Below are 22,193 nucleotides of genomic sequence, written 5' to 3'. Positions count from 1 at the left end.
ATGACAGAGAAAAAACGAGACATGTAAAAAACACAAGAGTAGTTTTGCTACAATTAAAACACAAAAGCTCATAGAGAAATTTCTGTTGTTCCTTCTGATGGAATGAACAGGATCAGCGGAGTTCAGTTTGGATCCACATGAAACATCCTTCAGTCCCATTAGTGGTCTGGTACCTTTCTATGCTACCTCTGCCACTTAGTACATTTCCCCAACTTGCTTACACCAGGCTTATAACTGGGAGCAGTATTTACATCACACCTGCACTGTACTCATTAACCTCTTCTACACTTACCTATGCACCCTCCAGGGCTTTAATGCCAGCTGCTCCTGACTCTCCTTCCTATTGCTCTGGTCTATTCTACTGGCATGTTATAAAATGCCCTGTCATCCAACTCTTCCACAGCATGAAAAAACTACTTAATAGCCTGCATGAAATAATATGCAAATAGAAATAAAATTTCACAAGGCACAACTTGTGAACCTAAGACAGGAATTTGTTTCCAGGGCAATAGCTGTTTTTCAGCAGATGCTCACTCTTTTTCAAGGCAATTGCATAACAGCACAAAACTGAAACTTTTCCTTATGTCACTGGGTTCCTCTGCCAGGAAAGGATCATGAAAATTCCTGCCCCAGCTAGTATCTGCAATAATAGAACAATTAGCAATTGAAGCATGGTACAGCCAAACTGAGAATATTTGCCTGTATACTTGAAATCAGTTTGTGTGGTTCCAGCCTTCACGAAGCTTAGAAAAACAACTTAAGAGACACCATAGATTAATAGCAAAATCTCCCTACAGAATACAGATAAAAGCTAAATCAGAACACCTATTAGTTCTCACATTCTGTGCAACACCTTGCAATATGAAAATTGCAATATCCCAGTGAGGCATGTACTAAGGGATACTGAGCAGAAACCTAACTACAGAGATATGGTTATTTACATAAACCCCAGTGAAAACTGAGCTATTAAGTGAAAAGCCACTGAGTCCGAGGGCAAAGGAAGGTGGATTGCAGGGGGTGAAAAAAATAGTGACTTCCAGTGTGAGCTGGAAGGGAAGGTGTGTCCAGGAACTAAGAGGTGGGCTGTGTACCCAGGAGGCTGAAGACAAGGTCACTGTCACTGGAGCACTGAAACCCACAGTTGCATTTAAAATACCATCACAGGTAAATATGATGCCAAAGTCCATTCTTCATACTGATTTATTTTATACCAGAATGAATTATCCCTCTAAAAATCATTAAATCTACACACAGGCTTGTGCTACATAAATAATTAGGGAGGAAAGGCATTGATGCCAGAATAACAAAATATGTAAATATATCCTATTAGTATCACTGCAAACATCTAATACTTGCTGTTACAAAAGAGAGACATTTATTAGCAATACTGCAAGTATGTAATATTTGAAATTAGAAGACTTTAGAAATTAGCCTCTTGCTGAAATTTTGTTTCCTTCTTGAATGCTCTAGAAGGGCCACATTCAGATTGGATTGGTGCCTTTCTTGTTAACACAGGATTAAGGGAAACTAAGTGCAAATTATTTTCTTAGCCTCATTGGCATTGTAGATTTCTTTCTTCAGTTACCAGCTGACCACGCATCATAAACAAATTTCGCTGCTACTGTGTCTTCAACTGCCATCCCTGAAAAAGAATTGAAGTTACCTTCAAACAGTCATTCAGCTGTACAAATAATTTTGCTGCAGAAGGGAACAGGAAGACACAGGAGATTATCTAACTGGACAGGAACAGGAATTATTTCCCATTCCAAACACCTGCAGTGTTACATTCAAAGTCCACAGCCATCACGCGGTGTTCGGTGTGCTGTAAGAAGCTAATGTAACAGCAGGAATCTAATTTCCAGTGTTCATATCACAACTGGGCCCTTCTGGAGATGTCATGTAGCTCAGAGCATGGTAATTCATCCCCAGTGCCACCCTTTCCCAAACCCCAGCCCCACAGGACACTGTCACATTGTGTCAGGTCAGACAGACCCCATGGGTGGAACAGCGGGGCAGTCGGGCTGGAGCTCTATTAATAAATGCTGCAGTCATGTCTTGAACAACTGTGAAATGGAAAATGGACTTCTATTGTTTGCCTGCTTTCCTATCACTTTTCATTACATCAATCCTGCTAGATAAATAAGAAGGGAAATAAAAAGGGAAAATGCAAATCACAGTCTACTTTCTTGTGGACAGTGCACTGCCACAGCAGTTCTGAAGATGATCAGCAGCTTTCCCACGCATGGGGGACCTAATAAAGAACAAGGCATTGTTTTCTGTCAGACTTGGACACAGGAGGGGCTGTTCTTACCCAATGATTTAAACACTGTTGTTTTCTCAGGCAGGGCTGGTTTTGTACCCTTCAATACCTCCCCCAGCTCAGCAAAAATCTCCGCCTGTGAAAAAAAATACATATTTGTACAAAAACATAATACCCATACATACATTAAGAGGAAAAGAAACCCTTTTATTCTGAGTGACTTCAAAAGAAAGAACTCCTCCAGTGCTGCATCCCAAAACTGATTACTTTCCATGGCGAAGCAGATCAACATTCAGACAAATTATATAGAAACTGGACAGAAATCAGAGGAGCAGAATGGTTTTCAAAGAAAAACAGCTGGCAGACTTTCCTCAGCCAGTAAGTTTTTTGACAGTGGATAGCTTGTTACTTGTCCAACAAAACACATGGGATTCCACACACATTACCGTATCTGGAGCTCTTATGTTAAACCTCAAAAGTGTAAATCATATTTATTCTGCAGACACATTAAAAGAGGAAAACAAAACCCCATTGAACATCAAAGAGTCCCTGCTGTCAAATCTGTGCAGATCATTGCCTGCTTGGCTTGTGTGGTCCATTCTTTGGGCTGGTCCAGTCATTGTCAATCACACTGAAATCTCATGGGAAGAAAGTTACAGGTTTTAATAAATAGATTTGAAGAACATTTATGATAACCACACACTGCAGTAAATGCAGGTCTTTCAACAGCAATACATTGTTATCATCAAAAGCCAATGCTGAAAACATGCTACTGTAATATGGTGTCATATCATGGTAGATACAGAGGTTGCATGGTTTGGTCACAGACAAAGCAGTTGTAGTTTGAAACCAGTTTATCTTTCAACACCTGCCTGGAAAGTGTTAACAATTACATTTGATGCTCTAAAGGTTTCAGTGCAGGACATCATCTATACTAACTCATTTCAAATGCAAGCCAACAGCCACAAAAATAAAGCCCATCATTTCAGAAAGTCTTACCCCTGATAAAATAACATCTCCTGATTCTGTAAGAGCAGCATCTCTGGAATCCACAAACAGAACAGAATTCTTCATCAGCTCATCATCCAATTCTCTCCAGTCTGGTCTGCTTGCTCCAACAGCTAAAGCAACAAAACTGATGAACTCGGGAGCAATGTTTAAAACAAATTCAAACCACATTTTGTTTAAAAGATGCATGTGAAGAACAATCAACGCTATTGTGGAAATGTAATATACAAAAAATCCAATATTAGCCTTGGAGAAATACCGATTGATAGGACAACAAAAAAACATTCAAGATTTGATATGTCAGTAAAATATCTTTGTCAGAAGAGCCTGAGTAGCTGAGACAAAAGAAAGTCCTCTCCCTTTGTCTGTTATCTCTTATACATTTCTTGTTTTCATCATATCATTACCACATGAATTTTACACACCTTCACTAGATTATCACTTGCCCACAGAAACTGAAAACAAATCACAGAGCTTAATTTTTTATGCACCAAGCATACAGCACCAAGATCATGATCAACTTTTTATGGGCTTAACAAACAAGAAACCCAACAAAAACTAAAAGGACAACCCAGTTATACTGTATGCAGGTATTTTTTTACATGTCCAACTTTTAAGGAACAACAAATTTGCATTTGCTAAATTCGCATTTGTTGCTCAAATGCTTCTTCAAACAGTACAAATGCCTCAATGTAAAAAAAGGCAAGGAAAGGAGAGAGGTCTTTGTGTCTGTGTCGCTCCAGTGACTGTGGACCTTAATTGATTCTGCTGTATTTCTGGCTTCCATGCCATGACACAACACAGACAACAACTTTCAATGACAAAGGACTAAATCGAGTTTGAAAAATTGGTAAGATGCTGCTGGAATGTGGGACCTTTCTTTAAATTATTCCCTTTGAGAACTTGCTTTTGTCTTATTACCATGCTATCTGGAAAGTGCACAAGGTCATCTGAACAAGCCCCATGATTAATAAAAATAAACAAACAGAAGCATGTCCAGAGACTCCAAACAATAGTGTGGCAGCATCATTACAAGGAGGGCAACAAAAAAAAGCACCCATCAAACCTCACTATAATTAGAGGTTAAATTATGATGTTCTTAACTCAGTTATTGCATCTTCATAACTCAAATAAATAAGTAAATTAGTGCCATCAGCCCCAAAAGAAACAAATAGAGAAGATCACAAAATTGGCGGAAAAAAAATGACACCACCAGGGCAACGTAACAATGAGCAGTAACTACTTAGAAATAAGAACATTTTTGTGGGTTATTTAAATGGAGAGGAAGGTGAGAATAATGGCAACATGAGGGCAAAGATGATGCACCACTAAGAGAAAAGATCATATGGGAAAAGAGCAAACCTCATGCTCTAGCAAAAATCCCCTGCTGGAATATGCAGCATTCTGGCTCCAGGAGGACAGGGCTAGGAAAAGTGGTCCTCAACTACATAGGAAAAGTCTAAACGTAAAGAACATTCATTCCATGAAGCACAGAGAACTGCTTTTCAACAGATGGTGATGCTAAACAACGTGCTAATAAACACCTGCTGGACACAATGGGAACAGAACATACCATTGATGTGGGCACCTGGCTTCACCCAGTCCCCAAAGAGGATGGGAGTTGTTGCCATGGTGACTGTCACAATCACATCAGCCCCTGTCACCGCCTCCCGGGCAGAGGAGCAGACCCGCACGGGACCACTGACAGAGCCGGCAAATTTCACTGCCTTCTCCTTGGTGCGGTTCCATATCCTGACCTGCAGGGGGAAAAACAAGGGAAAACAAAACAAGGATAGATTAACTTGGAGAATTTCTCCTTGTTGAAACAGAGCACTTAATTTTTCAGTAGATAAAAGCTTCCTAAAGGCTGGGGGTTTTTTCCCCTTTAATGTTCTTATACAAGTGAGTAAATTTCATGAGTGTTCAGCTACATTTGAATGCCTGTTTTTTGATGCCAGAATAACATCTCCTTGTAGAGCTGTGCTTATAAAATGCAAATGTTTCTGAAAAATACATTTAAGTGAAAGTCACCAAAATGTTATCCAAGTATGGCATATACAGTAGGATCTTCTCAGACAAAAAGCTATCTAAAACAACTTTGATTCCAACCATTTTTCTTTTTAAATACCAACAATTGAGCAAGAAATTCTTGCTGCTCCAATATTCTCAGGTTCTCTAGAAACAGAACTAAAAGATGATTAACTTTTATGGTGGACTGACCATGGCTGGATACCAGGTGCCCACAAAATTGTTTCATCACTCCCCTCCCCAGCAGCACAGGGAGAGGGAAGAGAATATAAAATGGAAAAAATTGTGGGTCAAGATAAAGGCAGTTTAATAGAACAGAAACAAATGCTGGAGAGACAGCCTTGATGTTGTGTGAGCACTGCTCAGAAGTAGACAAAACACTGGGGTGTTATCAGACCCCTTGAGCTGCCAGTGCACAGCACTGTGAGGGCTGCTCTGGGGAACTGGAACTCCATCCCAGCCTGACCTGATACAACCTCACTGGCTGTACTTTTTTAATAATGAATCCTGCAACATAACAGAGAAAAAAAAATGTATCCACTTAAGATGTGTCTGTTACCTCTTTAAACGTGAACAGTTCTGTGAAGATATCATAATGGCTGTATGCTTGAACACCAGCTCCTAAAATGCACAGCACTTCTGCAAAAGCTGGCATTAACAACTGAACAGTATCAGAAATAAAATAAAAATAAATAAATAAATAAATAAATAAAGGAAAAAAAAAAGAGAACATGTAAGGACAATATATCAACAGCTATTACAAATGATATATCAAAATACTACAAAAGAAAGCAGTATTGTCAGTCCTTTTAAACAACAACAAAAGATGAACAAATATTCAATAATCACTATATATATTGGGCTTTCTTTTAATGCAAAAGAAAGCACCAGTAGCACCAAAGCATATCTTGGCTTAATTCTAGGGTTGAATTGTCTGACTCGAGATTCAGATTTAAGATGCAGCAGCATGAGCAGCAAGTTCTGGGGTCTCATCACACACCAATATTAACACACCCATGTGGCTGATTAAGTGTAAAACCACAGTGCTGATGTTCTGCACTGGCTGACAGGAGGGCTGAGAATCCCAGAAACCATCAGCACTGAGAATGGCAGGTGCACATGTAAGCTGGTCCTGGCATCTCCACACTAATCCACCTCTTTGAATTCAGTCATAAATCAGACCACAAGCATATCTTGGCATGGCAAGAGCCATAACACACAGACATCGTAAAAGTAGGGATGGTTCTGAGGAACAAATAATAAAACTCAGTTCCACAGTTGCTTTTGGCTTTCTGGTTTAGTTCATGTCTGTGATTCAGCAGTACTTGGCAAAAAGGAAGACAGAGCTGCTGGAGTCCAGCCCTAACCTATCCTTGTGTCTTGCTTATGCATTTGCTGTGGCCACTCACTCCTGCCTAAAAAGCTTTAGAATTGTCTAGGTTCTAAAGGTTTATTCTGCTGCAAACAAATAGAAAACAATCTCACTGATCCCATTTTTCAGTAATAAGAATTTGTTTCAATGCGCCTTTTAAAGACTGTGAAGCACTGATTTCAAAGGTCCTTTGCATAAGAGCATGGGCCTTTGAAAAACAAATGCCACGAAGAAGACAAGATGAAAAATTATGAGCTAAACTCAAACACTCCTGAAAATTTCCAAAACAAATGACAATGAAGGATCTGATCTTGAAGTACCTTCAGCAGCCAAGGTCCTTTGAAGCCAGCATGGACTGCATAAAAACCATCAGAACTGACCAAATACAGAACGGCCAAAATGAATGAGGTCCTTTAACCTCCTGTCCAAGGAGTTCATTGTAAATCACTCTGTCCTTTGGTTCAGAAGCTCTTGGGGACAAGTCCTTCACTCAATTTTATACAGTGTAGCTCCATTGCCATGGATAGAGTCACCCTGGCATGAAGGGTGCCCCTAACAAAATGGTGAGATCAGCCTTCATTCTGATGCAAAGCTGAGGAGTGACAAACAACAGTATTTTTCAGCTCTGGCCCTCCTCTTTTTGCCTCAGCTTTTGAGGTGAAGGGTAAAATCCTGCTGTGCAATGCACGGTCACTTGCTCTCTTCCTGCTGTTAGGAGCCCAACCAAAGATAGCTTTTAAAAATAATCCCAACACAACAGTTTCCAACTGAAATTGAAGTGATATGAAGTAACACACAGCCAGATGCACCTCATCTGTCTTTAGACACTGAAGTTCATTGCCGTGGTCAGTCATCTGGACACCTTCCAGTGACAACAGAGACACTGACAGACATCTTTGGACAAGTTGTCCATCTATACTGGGCACCATTTATCTTAAGAGAAATGGAAATATGCTTTTTCCCTTTTTTTACACGTCTAGTTCAATCCACCTATCCTGTCCTGACACCAGGAGGCATCTATCTAAATAAAATTCAATATATCACCACAGCTACATCACCCAAAGCCATAAGGGGGCATGTTTGCACAAACACAAAAGAAAGAAAATACAGTGAAAGACAGCTCAGTAAATTCCTAGAAGAGGGTGCAATAAAAGCCACAAAAATGTAGCTCAGGTTCCTTCTCCAATCACAGAGTTTTAAAGCCAGACACAACTGACTCAAAACAGTGAGTTTAAGTTTTCCCGGAAAGTGCATATGCTATGATAAATCCAATTTAAAGCTGTATTGGATTTAAAGCCATTTGCATCATTCCTTCTAGTTATTTTATAACTCCAGGCCCCACTTAGAGAACAGAAGACACACCTTGGTAGCAATGGCAGAAACTGCAGCTGTTCGTTTTGCTGTAATGACACTGCCATCCAGGACCTTTAAAAAAATTCAAACAGACTGAAGTGAAGACTGAAAAATTAATAAATACCAAACATTTTCATCTGATTTGTGAATGATGTGATATTACAGATATAAAAGATACACACACATAGGAGTTGCCAACTATTATCACAGCAACCACACACCATACAAAGTCATGTTTAAACTGGGCAGATTATTTGTTTATTCCAGTTCTTCCATACCACTCCCTCAGCACAAGAGGAGTGAAAACGGCCAGAGAAGAGCCACCTCTAACTCACCCAGCTCCTGATGCACTGCACTTCCCTGGCTCTCCAGCACAGGGAATACAGGGATATGACTCCAATAATCTGCACTTCAGGAAGAGCAGGGACCAGTGCAAGCCAGCCGTGGTTCCCCAGTCTGCACGGCCCTGGGTGCAGGGTGTGACAGGGAACCGTGGAATTCCTCAAATGCATATCACACATGGGAGACTCTTATTAATTATGGGACCAAAAACCCAAGAGGTTTGGTAGAAAGACCCAAGATAGATTTCTTGACCAGTTTCATTCCTTTAATAAATCATTAGTGCTAAAGTGCAATGCAAATCATCACAATTATTTTAAAAAAAACCCTTTAGCCCTTTAAATAAAGAAAAGGTAATCAGACTCTGAATACTATTCCTGGCAATGTAAATTGTGTATTTCTTTCAACTTGAGACTTAAGATGGCTCAAGAGCCATTCTTTACCCAGTAAGGGGAGTGGGGGGGGGGAAGTATTTTTGGTTTCAAATGCAAGATAAACATCTAATAACAGTTTTTCTCCTCCAGTTATCCTCTGAGCACGGTGAGGACAGTTTAACAGAAACGAAAATAGGCAGCTTTAGGCAAATCCTGTTGGTAAACTCAGGCCAATTTACACCAGCTTTCAAGAAGCAGAAGCGAGAACTGACAGCATAAGCAGAGAACAACGCAGGACACACGAGACTTACAGCTTTCAAAACACCATTGCTGGGCTCAAACAGGAGGACAGTCGCCTGGTGAGAAGGCACAGAGGAGTCCTTCAGGTGCTCATAGAAAGTCACCAGCTTGGTTGTCAGCGCATCGTCTGCGGCGCTGTACGCGGGCATCACTCCGAGGAACCTCGGGGAGAATGAGAACGACCCGCGTTACTCACACGCCGCTATCCCGGGAGCTCGTCCCGCCGCTGCCACCCGGTGAATCGGTACCAAGGGCCCTTTCTGGAGCTCCAAACCCGCCTGGCACCCGGTCCCTTCCCCGCCGCCCGTCCCTGCTGTCTGTCCCGCTGTCTGTCCCACTGTCTGTCCCCGCTGTCCGTCCCCGCCGCCCGTCCCCGCCGCTGTCTCCGCTGTCCGTCCCACTGTCTGTCCCGCTGTCCGTCCCACTGTCTGTCCCACTGTCTGTCCCCGCTGTCCGTCCCCGCCGCCCGTCCCCGCCGTCTGTCCCGCTGTCTGTCCCCGCCGCCCGTCCCCGCTGTCAGCCCGCCGCTCACCCGCCGTGGCGGGGCACGGGCAGCACGGTGCGCACGGGCTGCACCACCGCGCCCGCCGAGAAGGCGGCCAGGGCGGCCTCCAGCGCCGGCAGCAGGAGGCTGGCCCGGGGCAGGTGCCTCTCCACCTCCTCGGCGCTGATGAACACGGGCCGAGTCGAGCCCATGGCGACAGCCGGGAGTACAGGACAGACTAGGACGGGACGGGCCGGGCTGACAGGACCCCGAGAGCGCGGCACAACTAAGAACCCGCCGGTCCGGCCCCTCAGAACTCCCCCCGCCGGTCCGGCCCCTCAGCACCGCCCGCCGGCCCCGCCCCGCCCCACGCCCCTCACGGCCGGCACACACCCCGCGGTGTCCGCATTGAAATCCGGCCCGAGGGCGACCCCGGTGTCCCGGGAGGTGTCGTACCCGCCAGTACCGCCGCTGTCCCGCCTCACCCAGGCGGCGCCCGGGGGAAAGCGGGAACTCCACAGGATGACCCTGGCGTAGGCTGGGCACAGTCACCCCGCGTCCCGAGGGACAGCCGCCAGCCGGACCCCGCGCCCCGAGGCACTATTGGCCCCGAGGGCTGTTCCGGAGGGACATTCCCGGCGCACATTCCCGAGGGAGCGCCGCCTCCGGTGTCACGGCCCCCGGTGCCCGGGAGGGAGCGGCACGGCCCCCGGGGCCCGCGCGGTGGCGCTGTCGCCGCCCGCCGGAGCAGTCGAGTTGGCGGCGCGCTGGCTGGAAGGTCAGCGCGCGCGGGGTGTGCCGGGAAGGCGGCGTCTCCCTCCGGAACAGCCATCTTGTCCTGGCCGGGGCCGGGCCGAAGGACGATGAAGGGGTTCCCGGTGGTCGCGCAGTCCCTCTCGGTGAGCGGGATCCGGGCGCGCCCTGCGCGGTGCGGGAGAGGCGCCACTGGCCGTGGCGGCCGCTGTCCGGGCCCGGGAGCTGTGGGCGGGCCTGACCCCGGGCAGGGGGCGGTGGGGCGGGCCGGGCCGGGGGCGGCGGGCGGCGGCCGTGGCACCGGGGCCGCCCGCGGGGCCGGGATGGGCACCGGGACCGGGACCCGGCCGGGCCCGCCAGCGGCGCAGCGGGACAGCGGCTGAAGGTCAGACAGGCCGCGGGCCGGGCCCCGAGCGCCCCGCAGCGCCTCGGGCAGCGGCCGACGGGGTGCGGGAGAAGGGCGGTGAGGGGATCCCGCCAGGCTGGAGGAGCTTCGGCTGCCTGAGACAGTGTGGGGCCTTTGGCATTGGTGCTTGGCGTCTCTGAGAGGCGGGGAGGAGGCAGAGGGCTTGTCCTGCCCAAAGGTTCTGGTGGAGCTGGCGGACAGCTGGGTAGAACCTGTGCTGGCTGTCCGCTGGAAATGTGCTGGAATGGGATGGAGAGTGACCTCTGAGTGACAGCGTGTCTGTGAGTCAGCTTTAGATGTGCAGCAGTAGTTCATAAATAAGTAGATTTAGGGTTTAAAACTAGGTGTCTTACCAAAGTCTTGGTGAGGGAGGAAAGGAGTTTTTCCTAGATTCGTACAATGAACAGTCTCTGATAAAGGAGTGGGAATTACATCACTGGCACCTGCACAGCCGAGTGCAGGGTGTTTCTGTCACTCGTTTTTCACTTTGAGATGGATGGGAACTAAGTTATCTTTTAATGTGAAAACAAGAGTAATATGTAAATTTACTAGTATAAGCAACTTCCAAAATGGTGGAAAGTAACAGCATTTCAGATTTGAAATCAATAGTCTTGTCATTTCTGTTGCCAACTGCTGAAGGCAGGGCTCTTATGATACTCACCTCTTTCATGTGAAGGACTGCTCCTGGTTATTAATACCCTGTAATCACTGAATGGTTTGAGTTGGAGGGGACGTTAGAGATCATGTCATTCCACCCCCCTGCCATGGCTAGGGACATCCTACACTTGACCAGATTGTTCCAGGCCCTATCCAGCCTTGCCTTGGAGACTTCAAGGGATGAGGCATCCAGAAATTCTCTGGGCAATGTGTTCCAGTGCCTCACCACGTCACAGGGAAGAATTTCTTCCTAAAATCTAATGTAACTCTCTGACAGTTTAAGATTGTTCCCCCTTGTCCTGTCACTATCTGCCTGTGTAAAAAGTCCCTCTCTATCTCTTTCAAGTGCCCCTTTAAGGTACTGAAGGCTGGGGTAAGCTCTCCCTGGAGCCTTCTCTCCTCCAGGCTGGGCTCCCCCAGCTCTCTCAGCCTCTCTGTAGCAGAAGTGCTCCAATCCTTTGATCACCTTCATGGCCTCCCCTGGACCTTTTTCTGAACAGGTCCAAGCTGCAGTCTGGGGACTTGCCGACGTGTCCTCTTTGTGTGCAGCAGTCAGTGCAGACAGGAACTCTGAGGTGACTCTTCAGGAGCTGAACTGCCTACACCTAAGGAATTTAAAGTTACCTCCAAGGTGTTATGCTGCATATGTGGATTGTTGTGGCTCTTGGTTCAGTTAATTGCTCTGCAGGTGTCCTACAGACTATGTGGGATTGAGAGGGCTGTACAGCTGCAAGGAGAAGGGAGGAAAGGTTCTTACAGTGCTATTTCTTGACTCTTTCTGGAGTCCTTGTGTAAGTCATAGTACAGGTTCTGGCTGATGTAAAAAATAATCAGAGGAATTACAAGGGAATCACTGTTTTTACTCCAGTGTTTGAAGTCCTTGATTGTATTTCTACTTCAAAATCAGGTTCTCTTTCAGTATATAAGGAAATATGATGAACTAAATTAAACATCACTAAACATGATGAACTAACTAATAAATGTGATGAACTAAATCCATTCTCTTATGCTTTCTCCTCTAGAAGAGATTTTACTCACTTAAAGTAGCTCCTAAAATTTCATCCTCAGCAACTGCAGCAAAAGTGAAATTATCTCCACAGTCAGAGAATCTTGAGGTCAGTATAAAAATACAGGGTTTTTTTTCCCCTTGCTTTTTAACTTATTTTTTTAAAACTTGGTCAAAGCAGAGCTGTGATAGTACTTCCACTGAATGAAAATAAAGATTTTTTTTTCTTTTTAATACAGATCACAAAATTACCAAATGGCTTAGTTATTGCATCTCTGGAAAACTATTCTCCAGCTTCAAGAATTGGTGTGTTTATTAAAACAGGCAGCAGATATGAAACCACCAGTAACCTGGGAACTACTCACCTCCTTCGTCTTGCATCTAATTTGGTAGGTGTTTATTGCCTTTGTTATTGTGTTAATGAAATGGTCAAAGGTCTATTTTTGCCAAAATAAATGGGATGGTAAAATTTAACGTAAGAGATCTTACAATGTGGAGAACAATCTACAGTGGTACTCGGTTATGTGGTTCAGTGCAGGAGAAATGATACTGCTTCCTGGAGGATGGGAAGTAATACTCATTTATAATTATGCTTTCCTATGGTGTCTCAAGCTGGATATATATAGATATCTATATTCAAATGTACACATAACTCATTTTACTTAAGCTGGAGTAAAAATTAATTCAGATGGCTGATATAAACTCAATTTTGTGCATGTGTGGAATATTTCTGAGTAGTTTCTCTTACTGCTGCCATCAACTCAATATCTGGTTTTTTAATAGCTGGAATCGTAAGTTGCCTTTGTTTGTTTGTTTGTTTGAATAGACTACTAAAGGAGCTTCCTCCTTCCGGATCACTCGTGGCATTGAAGCTGTTGGGGGCAGCCTGAGGTTTGTATCCACATAGAAAGATAAACTGTGTTGGTGAGATGCAAATGACCTCTAGGACTAAAGGAAATACAAGACAGTAAGCACAACAATGTGGAAGTGGTACTTGAACAGTGCATATTGTCAAGGAAGATGTTGTATTTTTTGTTCTGTTAAGTTTCAAAGGTGCGCTCATGATTTGTATTTTAAAAACACCTTTCAATAAACAAAATAAAAATATTGTGCACATGGAAGAAACATAATTTGTGTAAGAGCTTAATTTTCTTTCTGCTTTGCAGACTTTGAGAATAAACTTCCTAAAGTCAGTAGATTTTTTTTTTTATTCCTCCATCTTTTGTGAATAGGTTGCAGCCTTGGGAACAGTACAGACAGTAGTTAGCTTTTGTGATTTGAGAGTTTTAAGCCTAGAAAACAAGACTAAGAGGAATAAAAGAGGGATCTCATTGTACCTGCTTTCTTGCAGTGTATCTTAAAATGATCCAGTAAGATCTTTTTATCTAGAATTTGGTTAAAGATAGTGTTTTATGACTCTACCCTTTTCTGGTCCTGTCAGTAACAAATATGTTGAAGGAGAAGGACAGGATCAACTATGTTTTCTGCCCAAAGAGAGTAATTTCTAAATTGCTTTGTTTAATACATACACAGATTTTTTTTTTTCATGTTTTGCTATTCAACTTTATTTGCTGTTTTACCTTGAATTATTGTGGTATCTTAAATTCTGATAGTCACAAGACACTTGTTATTACTTGAAAACTGAAGATATGAGTTTTAATAATGTCTCTTTCTGCTCTGTATGTGTTTAAACAGTCATCCCAGACAGATTTAAGGTGAAGTAGTTATTCCAGTCTATATCTTGCTGATTATTTGATCAGTGGGGAGTATGTGTGAAAAGTCACCTCTGTTCTTTGCTGAAATGGATTTTGATTTTTTTTTTTCCTCTTGTAGTGTGCATGCAACAAGAGAGAAAATGGCTTACTCTGTTGAATGTCTGCGAGACTATGTGTAGGTATCTGGATGGGCTATAAAGGGAATTACTGCCACCTTTAAAACTGCTTGGTAGTGAAGACCTGTCATTTTGCAGGGTGGGAGGAATATCTGTACTCGTGCTTTTGTAATAAATCAGTAAATTACTATATTAATATTCAACTTCTGTGTCATGTTAGTGAGCATACAAATGCTACAGAATTGAATTATCCTGCTTTGTACAGCAGTGCTAGTAATTGCTCTGGCTTGAGTCATGCATTTTGTTATTAATGTGTTGCTTACAGATTAATTTAAATTGTTTTCAACTTTAGAAGAAGTACCTGCTACTTGTGTTTAATGCCTTTGTAACTTTTTTATCTAGTGATACAGTAATGGAATATCTCCTGAATGTTACCACAGCACCAGAGTTCAGACCATGGGAAGTAGCTGATCTTCAGCCACAATTAAAAGTTGATAAAGCAGTTGCATTTCAGAATCCTCAAGTTGGTAAGTATATTTTCTGATCCACTGTATTGGCTCTGCAGGAGTTCCTTCAAAATAATAATAATAAAAAAAAGGTGGAAAAAATAGTTTCCCCTTTGCTCTGCCACACGAACATTTAATTTTTCAGCTTATTGATAGGTATGGTCTATCTGGTATAATGGAACTTTTCTTAATACACAGGTTTTTCCAGCCTATGATAACATTTAGCAAGTAACATGCTGAAGACATCTTACACCATTTTCCTTGACAGCTTCTGTTTTACAATCTTAATTCTTTTTGAGTACAACCAAAGAATGTGCAAGTCATGACTGTTGTTGACAAGGTATTTACAGAATCTTATGTTCTGAAAAACATATTTAGGTATTACTCATTGGTGTGAAAACAGTATCCTACAAAAGACTTCTTGAATTTGTATGGTTATTTTGGTATATAAACAGTATGTATTTTCATCACACTGAAAATGGGTTCCAGCTTTAGGATTGTAAGTTTAGATTTCTTTGTTTAAGGGAAAACAAAGAGGAAACACAACTCAAAGCCTCAGTCAGATCAAGCCTATTCCTATATATCTTGTGTTATTAACTCTCTTCATCCAAGATCACTCTGGTAGTTCTACTCAGTAAACATAATTTGTACCACTCTGAAGCATGTTTACCTTTGTAACCCGTTGAAGGTGATGATGGAATGTTGGAAGAATCTCTAGCTTATACTGAAGTGCTACTGTTTTTTTTAAATTAGTCATAACCTTTTACAATTAGAGTTATGTTCAGAAACAGAGCTATGAAGAAAGAAATCTTTCTCTTGAGGGAAAAGTGTGAGCAAATATAAGGAGAATATCAAACAGGAATTACTAGAATGCTATTGGAATGCAAAAAAAACTAATGAGAAGGGAATTGAAGACACTAGCATCCTTCATCTGAGCAGGGAGATAGATGAGACACCACACAGAGCTACAAATAGTACTCTAGAGAGCCTGTTCCTTCTTAAGAACAAGGGATGCCTGCAGTGAAGATGATAATTAAAAGGATGCTGCTCCCCTTCTTCTGAACACTGATTGCATTTAAAGCTTGTTGTTAAAGCCAAAAAGTGTCGAGCATATATAAGTTATTATATATATGTTTGGTTTGGTCACTTTTTATTAAGTTACAGAAGAATAGGTGGTCTCAGGCCACATTGCCCCAGCCCAAGGATTTGGAAACTTTCCTATAAATTGGATTATTCCAGACCTGCTTTTCCAAATTTTATGGTCCTTAAAGTGGACCACAGGTCTCCTTCATTTAGTTTCATTTGTAACCTTCATTACGTGTGGCGCTTAGGTTAATTACTTGAAACTTTGTTCCTCTCAGGAGTGCTGGAAAACTTGCATGCTGCAGCTTACAAAAATGCTCTGGCAAACCCCTTGTATTGTCCAGACTACAGAATTGGAAACATTACTTCTGAGCAGGTAGGATTCTTTGTGTTGTGTTAAAGATCTGTTTCAGTTTTTTGTCAGGAATAGGTGGTGACACTTGTGAGAGAAAATTATTTTTGTATATATACCGTCAGTATTTACTACCTTATTGATCTGGTGTTGAAATAATTTATTTCCATGCAACTTTTAATACTGAGTACAGAACTCAAAATATTCACATTTAAAAAGATGATTAATGTCAGTGGCTTTCTGTTGACAGTAAGGCTGTCAATGAAATGCAGGTATCCTTGTATAAAAAGTTTTGTAGTTGTCACTGGGGAGTGCAATAAAATTACATTCTATAGACAGTTCCTTTTGGAAGGTTTGGAATTAGCTTTAGGAAGTACAAGGGGCTATGTCATAATCACACACGATTTTTGTTCTTTGAATAAAATACCCTAAAATGCGAATTTACTGTTGCAGCTTCACCATTTTGTGCAGAACAATTTCACAAGTTCAAGAATGGCTCTCGTAGGAATAGGTATGTATGTTCCTGAATGAACACTGCAGGTCATATGGGAAAACTGCTGGAGAAATTTGAGTTGTCTGTGGAAGTAAACTGTTACCATAGTCTTCATTTTTATTTAACTGCTGTAGCTTTTCAATGTCACTGCACTGTTTGGAGTAACTGTTGTATTGCAGGTATAAAGCACTCTACCTTAAAGCAAGTTGCAGAGCAATTCCTAAATATCCGAAGTGGAGCTGGTGCTCCTGGTGCAAAGGCTGTTTATAAAGGGGGTAAGGATGTTTCTTGTATCTATTCTGAATGACTGATTTTCTGTTCATAAACGTAGTAGTATTCAAAGTTACAACTGAAAATTATACAGTTGCACTAAATGCTGGGCATTGGAAGTGACAGTTTAGATACATATCTCATTTAAATAAGCAGAAGATTCCATCATGGAAAGTTCTGGGATAAAACTGAACCCAGCTCTTCAACAGTTTTACCTGGGACATATTTTTTTCTATAAAATGAAAAACAAGCTGCCATATGTTTTCTCTTGGCAGTTTTGGTAAGATTCCTGTTAGAGTAGGTTAAGGGCTGTCAGGAAGTGGAGGTAGGATTTCTATTTAGGGAAGATGTGTTAAATGTTGTAAGTCAAAGAAAGGCTTAGCTGTTTCAGAGCAGTGTCTTGTACCATTACCAGCAGCTATTGTTTAGATGTCTCTGTAAAGACGTGAAGGAGAAAACTAAAGTTTCCAGCATTTAATATTTGACTGGAATAACTTCAGTTTCTATAAGCTAACATAAATATTATTATGAGCAGAAGGTACACTATTTTCTGGGTATTTGTTATGTGGAGACTCTTGAGTTTTATCATCTCACACTGTGTATGGTGTAGGGTCAGGAGTCAAATAAGGAGGCATAGTAAGGTACTGGGTTTTGTGCTAGGAAGAAAAATTTTGAATGTAAAGGGCTTTTTAAAATTACCTTCAGCCTTATGCTGCCTTCCTGAGTGGACATGCAGTAACTTCAGGCCCTGGCTCTTCTCTTGTTAAAGGGAAGCGTTTCTTTTCCACACACCTGAATGTACAGCAGTTTCTAATTCAACACTGTATTACCTTTTATTCTGTTGTATTTCTAGGAGAAATCAGGAAACAGACCGGTGACAATCTTGTCCATGCTGCTGTTGTGGCAGAAGGAGCTGTCGTTGGGAGCCGAGAGGCAGATGCCTTCAGTGTCCTTCAGTACGTTTTAGGTGCTGGGCCCCTTGTCAAGAGGGGAAGCAAATTGACCAGCAAATTGACCCAGGGCGTTGCTAAAGCAACCAGCAAGCCATTTGATGTAAGTTCCAAGGATTACTGTATTCTGATTTTTAAGTAAAACATGTATTATCTTTGAGAGGTTACTCCTTTCAGCTGGAATCTTAACTGATTCCTTGTTGCACACATTACAGTGTATCAGTGAAGGGCTTCCAGTCTGATCTTTCCTCAGCACAGATGGAATTTAGTTTCTTGAATTACAGTATTTTAGATCTTAATAGTAATTATTTTGCAGTGCTTGATGCTGAATTACTCTGATACTTAAAACAGTTGATGATAATGTTTGTATTGCAGGTCTCTGCATTTAATGTTAATTACTCTGATTCTGGGCTCTTTGGGATTTATACCATATCCCAGGCTGCAGATGCTGGGGAGGTGAGTTGCTGATTAGAATTTAAGCATTAATAATATAACCTTCAAAGTAGTGTTTTGATTTGAGGCAGTGACTGATTCATCTTAAACAAAACAAAACAAAACAAAAAACAACAACAACAAAAAAAAGATAAATTAATCTGATTTCCTGTATAAGAATGCTGCATGTTCAGTTATGACTTTGCTCTATAACTTTGCTCTATAAGCTGGGAGTAAGACATGCTTTGTGGGAAGGACAGATACATAATATGAACTGAAGTTAATAAAATGCCTTGAATTGCTGACTGTAATTGCTGATTTACATTTGTAAGCCTAAGTATATCATAAAGAACTTGCTGTCTCTTGAAGCTGGCAGAATTGAGCACTTTCATGAAAAATGGTGAGACCATATAAATTAATGCTGTGGTGCAGTTAAAATCCACACTCTGGTTTTTGTGCATTTTTGGGCATACATTACAGTGGTTTTAGTTTTGTTATGGAACTGTTCAGAATTGTGTTCAGGCAGACAGTCCTCACATTGTCAGCTGCTCTTCCCTTGAAGTTTCCAGGATACCAGATAACAGAAATAACATGTTGAAATTTGATGTAAGAAGAAATCTTAAATGATTTCATTTTCCTCAGGTCATTAAAGCTGCTTTGAACCAGGTAAAGGCAGTTGCTCAGGGCGGTGTCACCGATGCTGATGTCACAGTGGCCAAGTAAGTGTTTAAAGATTTGTCACGTTCTGTAAAGAGAATTTTCTTAACATGCAGCTACTTGTCAAACACACAGACTATTCTGTACAGCAGAGCTTGTCCTGTAATTATTTCCATGAGGAACTACTCAATGGTCCTGCTTTAAAACTGAGCCCCTGCCAATATTCTTTTTCAAAGCTGTACTGATTCTCCAGTAGTGTTATTTCCTAATAAAAACTTGCTAGAGAAGTGTTAATATTTTCTCAAGACTGTTTCAATGTAAGAAATTAGCAAATGACAGCATCTGCTGTCATTTTAATCATACTCTGTAGTATTAATATGTATTTGAATTAGAATCCTAAATTGCATTATTTAGGTAATTCCCTTTACAGTTACACTGAGCAATTCCCAAAACAATTATAATAAGCTATCTGTGCCATCTTCAAAGAAAAAGAGTAATGAGGGTCTGCAAATGTAAAGCCCTGAATTAGTGATGTTACTCCAAGTGTTGGAAATACACACTCCTAGGAATATTTGGAGGAGAGGGTCTCCAAGTAGTGTTAGACTGCATTGAGCTTTTAAAGCTGCAGTTGTGCAAAGCAACAATGTAGTACAGACTCAGGTAGCAAAATGAAAATATTGTCTGTTGCATGTATAAAATACAAGATTCCATGTAAAGCATAGTTACACAAAATATGATAGCCTAGACATGATCGGTTTTGCCTCAGTTACTAGTACCTAAATGGTGGATTCTGGACTTTTATACTGGGCATCATTTGTTTTGTGTGTTGCGGGTTTTGTGGGGTTTTATTTTCTTCTTTTTTTTTTTTTTTTTTCAGCAAAGCTGCTTAGTATTAGGGAGTTACACGCTGTGCTGCTGTGGCTAGTTTTCTTTCTTTCTTTTTTTTTTTTTTTTTTTTCTGGGAGTTTTCTTTTTGGAATGGCTTCATACATTTCCTATATTCCTCTTTTTCCTTTATTAAAAAAAAACAAACAAACCAAATGCAAATAGCCAAAATACCCAAACCCAGTCAGTTCTGTTTGCAGAGTCTGAAATTCAATCAGAAATACCAAGCTACTTAATAATGAGCTATTGCAATAAATCGTTTTCTATCTTTTTGTCTTCAGAATAGAAGGACTGGCTTACAAAAAATAAGGTTTTCATATGTAGCAGTGATTCTGCATGAAACACAAAAAACATAAATCTTTTAACAAAACATGGAACTATTACAGGAGGAGCCTGACCATTTACATTCACTGCTTCTTTGTCACTTAGGACAAAATTGCTCTGCATGCATCTGTTCTTGATGAGAAAATTAGGTTTAAACTTGATAGTTGTCTAACTGCATTAGTTACCTCAGACAGAAACAAATCCTAAGCTAGAGATCTGACTGTGTGGGGAGACAGTAGGTGTTTAAGTACCTGTCATTTTCATGCTTGGACTGTTTGTGGTCCCTCTTTCCTAACCACAAAATCCTTTCCTATTAAAGAAAGGAAACCTTTCAAAATGGAATCTTGAAATGTCTAAAAGGACCAAAACCTCATTGTATTTATGGAGTGGCAGGGAAGGTAATAGCAGGATTTACAAGCTTACTCATTCTTGATGCTTTGTTTGATGGCAGAAATCAGCTGAAAGCCAACTATTTGATGTCAGTGGAGACCTCAAAAGGGTTGCTGAATGAAATTGGCTCTGAGGCCCTGGTTTCTGGCACACACACATCCCCATCCGCTGCTGCTCAGAAAATCGACTCTGTAGCCACTGCTGATGTTGTGAATGTAAGTATGTGTCAGCATCTACAGGTGTTCCTTAATCACAGTGTCAGGTTTTTTATGGAAAACGGATGCTCATTTCTGTCTGTTTATAAACACACACATATACTATCTTTAAAAATAGAAAAGGCAGCTCATTTACAAATCCCAGCTGGGTATCTTTTGATGTCTTTACTTACTTTATTAACAGAAGACTCTTTAATACACTGTAAAAATAGTGTAGCTGGGAATTATGTAACATTCTTACCTTCTTCACTTAAATTTACCAAAACTGCCAACTAATATTCATGGAAAACTTGATATTGGTTCCAGTGTGAGTGATTCTGTGTCAAAGTTTTTAGGATTCCTGAGTCTAGAATAATAGGTGTGTTTAATAAAACAAGCTTTCAGTGATAATTGGTGTAACTTGATTGCTACTGCACATTACTTTGTTGCTTATACATGAAACAAATTTCTAAAAATTGGTCATAAAGAGAAGTTCTGAACTACAAAATGTTTTTTCACAGTAATTGCTTATTTGTATTTCAGCATCTACCAATAGCTTTAGTAGTAATGAGGTACAGTGTATTTTACGGTGTAATAATTATTCTAGGAATAACTATTTTTGAAGTTCATGCCTTTTATATTCAACTGTCTGTCTGCCATTTCTGTTTAGACTATAAAGTAATGAGCTTCTGATTAGAAGCAATTAGATTTATACAGCAAAAGGAGGATTGTTTACCTCTCTATAGTATAGTAGTGCAGGATTTGTTCTTTGTTTTAGTAACTAGAAGCTGATGCTGTGAGTAGCATCAGTTCTGTTGTAGTGAATATTTCCTCATAACCACTTTCCTGACTTATTTTCAGGCTGCAAAGAAGTTCATCAGTGGGAAGAAATCAATGGCAGCTGCTGGGGATTTGGGAAATACTCCTTTTCTTGATGAGTTGTAAAAAACAAATCTGGGATGGATTTGATTCAAGATGGATCTGAGCTCTAAGTCAACTATGTTCTAAATTAATTACCACTAACTCGTTATTTATGAATTCAGTTGTTTCAGGAAGTTAATCTGGAGTAATTGTGGGCTTGCATTCATCAAATAAAGTGCTGAGTTCATACATTTTGTGCAGAAGTTTTTTTCACTGAAAGTGGTTGTCATAGTTTGAAAGCAAAACGAGTGAGAGGCTCCTAGTCAGAAATACAATTTAATAAGAAGAAAGGTAAAAAGGTAAAATAAAATAAATGCAATAATACAAAAAGACCACTGACAGAGTCAGAATACAACCTGAGCAGGGTGGTGGGAGCAGTCCAGGTGATGGGCTCTTCCTGAAGCAGTGATCCCACAGAAAGGTCTGGGAGCTCTGCTCCTCTGGGAATCCAGTGGGTCAGGGCTGCTTGTGCTGTCCCAAATCCCAGATTCTCTCCAGGTGGGAATGCTTGGCTCCTCCTCCTGGGCGGAGCATCTCCCAATGGGATGAGGAGTCGTGCAGTGGG

The 22,193-nt window shown here is 41.4% G+C and overlaps 2 protein-coding genes across 2 annotated transcripts; one reads left to right on the top strand and one right to left on the bottom strand.

Annotated features, from left to right (window-relative positions):
- Positions 1-66: 66 nt before the first annotated feature.
- On the bottom strand, positions 67-9,878 carry CRYM (crystallin mu). Its single transcript, XM_083872152.1, has 8 exons — positions 9,567-9,878; positions 9,046-9,196; positions 8,031-8,093; positions 5,856-5,957; positions 4,842-5,025; positions 3,260-3,381; positions 2,312-2,396; positions 67-1,642 (listed from the first exon to the last, which is right to left on the bottom strand). The coding sequence occupies exons 1-8, from the start codon at positions 9,728-9,730 to the stop codon at positions 1,578-1,580; spliced, it is 936 nt and encodes a 311-aa protein (XP_083728278.1). The 5' UTR covers positions 9,731-9,878; the 3' UTR covers positions 67-1,577.
- Positions 9,879-10,295: 417 nt separating this feature from the next.
- On the top strand, positions 10,296-21,817 carry UQCRC2 (ubiquinol-cytochrome c reductase core protein 2). The gene is made up of 14 exons (XM_083872908.1): positions 10,296-10,417; positions 12,357-12,449; positions 12,580-12,729; positions 13,167-13,231; positions 14,174-14,230; positions 14,574-14,698; positions 16,039-16,136; positions 16,566-16,623; positions 16,785-16,880; positions 17,729-17,928; positions 18,201-18,281; positions 18,900-18,976; positions 20,575-20,728; positions 21,569-21,817. Exons 1-14 carry the CDS (start codon positions 10,382-10,384, stop codon positions 21,650-21,652), a joined length of 1,374 nt encoding a protein of 457 aa, XP_083729034.1. The 5' UTR covers positions 10,296-10,381; the 3' UTR covers positions 21,653-21,817.
- The last annotated feature ends 376 nt before the right edge of the window (positions 21,818-22,193 follow it).

This window comes from Zosterops lateralis, assembly GCF_965231275.1.
Source record: "Zosterops lateralis genome assembly, chromosome: 15".
In the NCBI taxonomy this organism is placed as follows: Eukaryota; Metazoa; Chordata; class Aves; order Passeriformes; family Zosteropidae; genus Zosterops; species Zosterops lateralis.
Note: the sequence above shows the minus strand (reverse complement) of the source record. Positions and strands in the feature narration are given on the sequence as shown.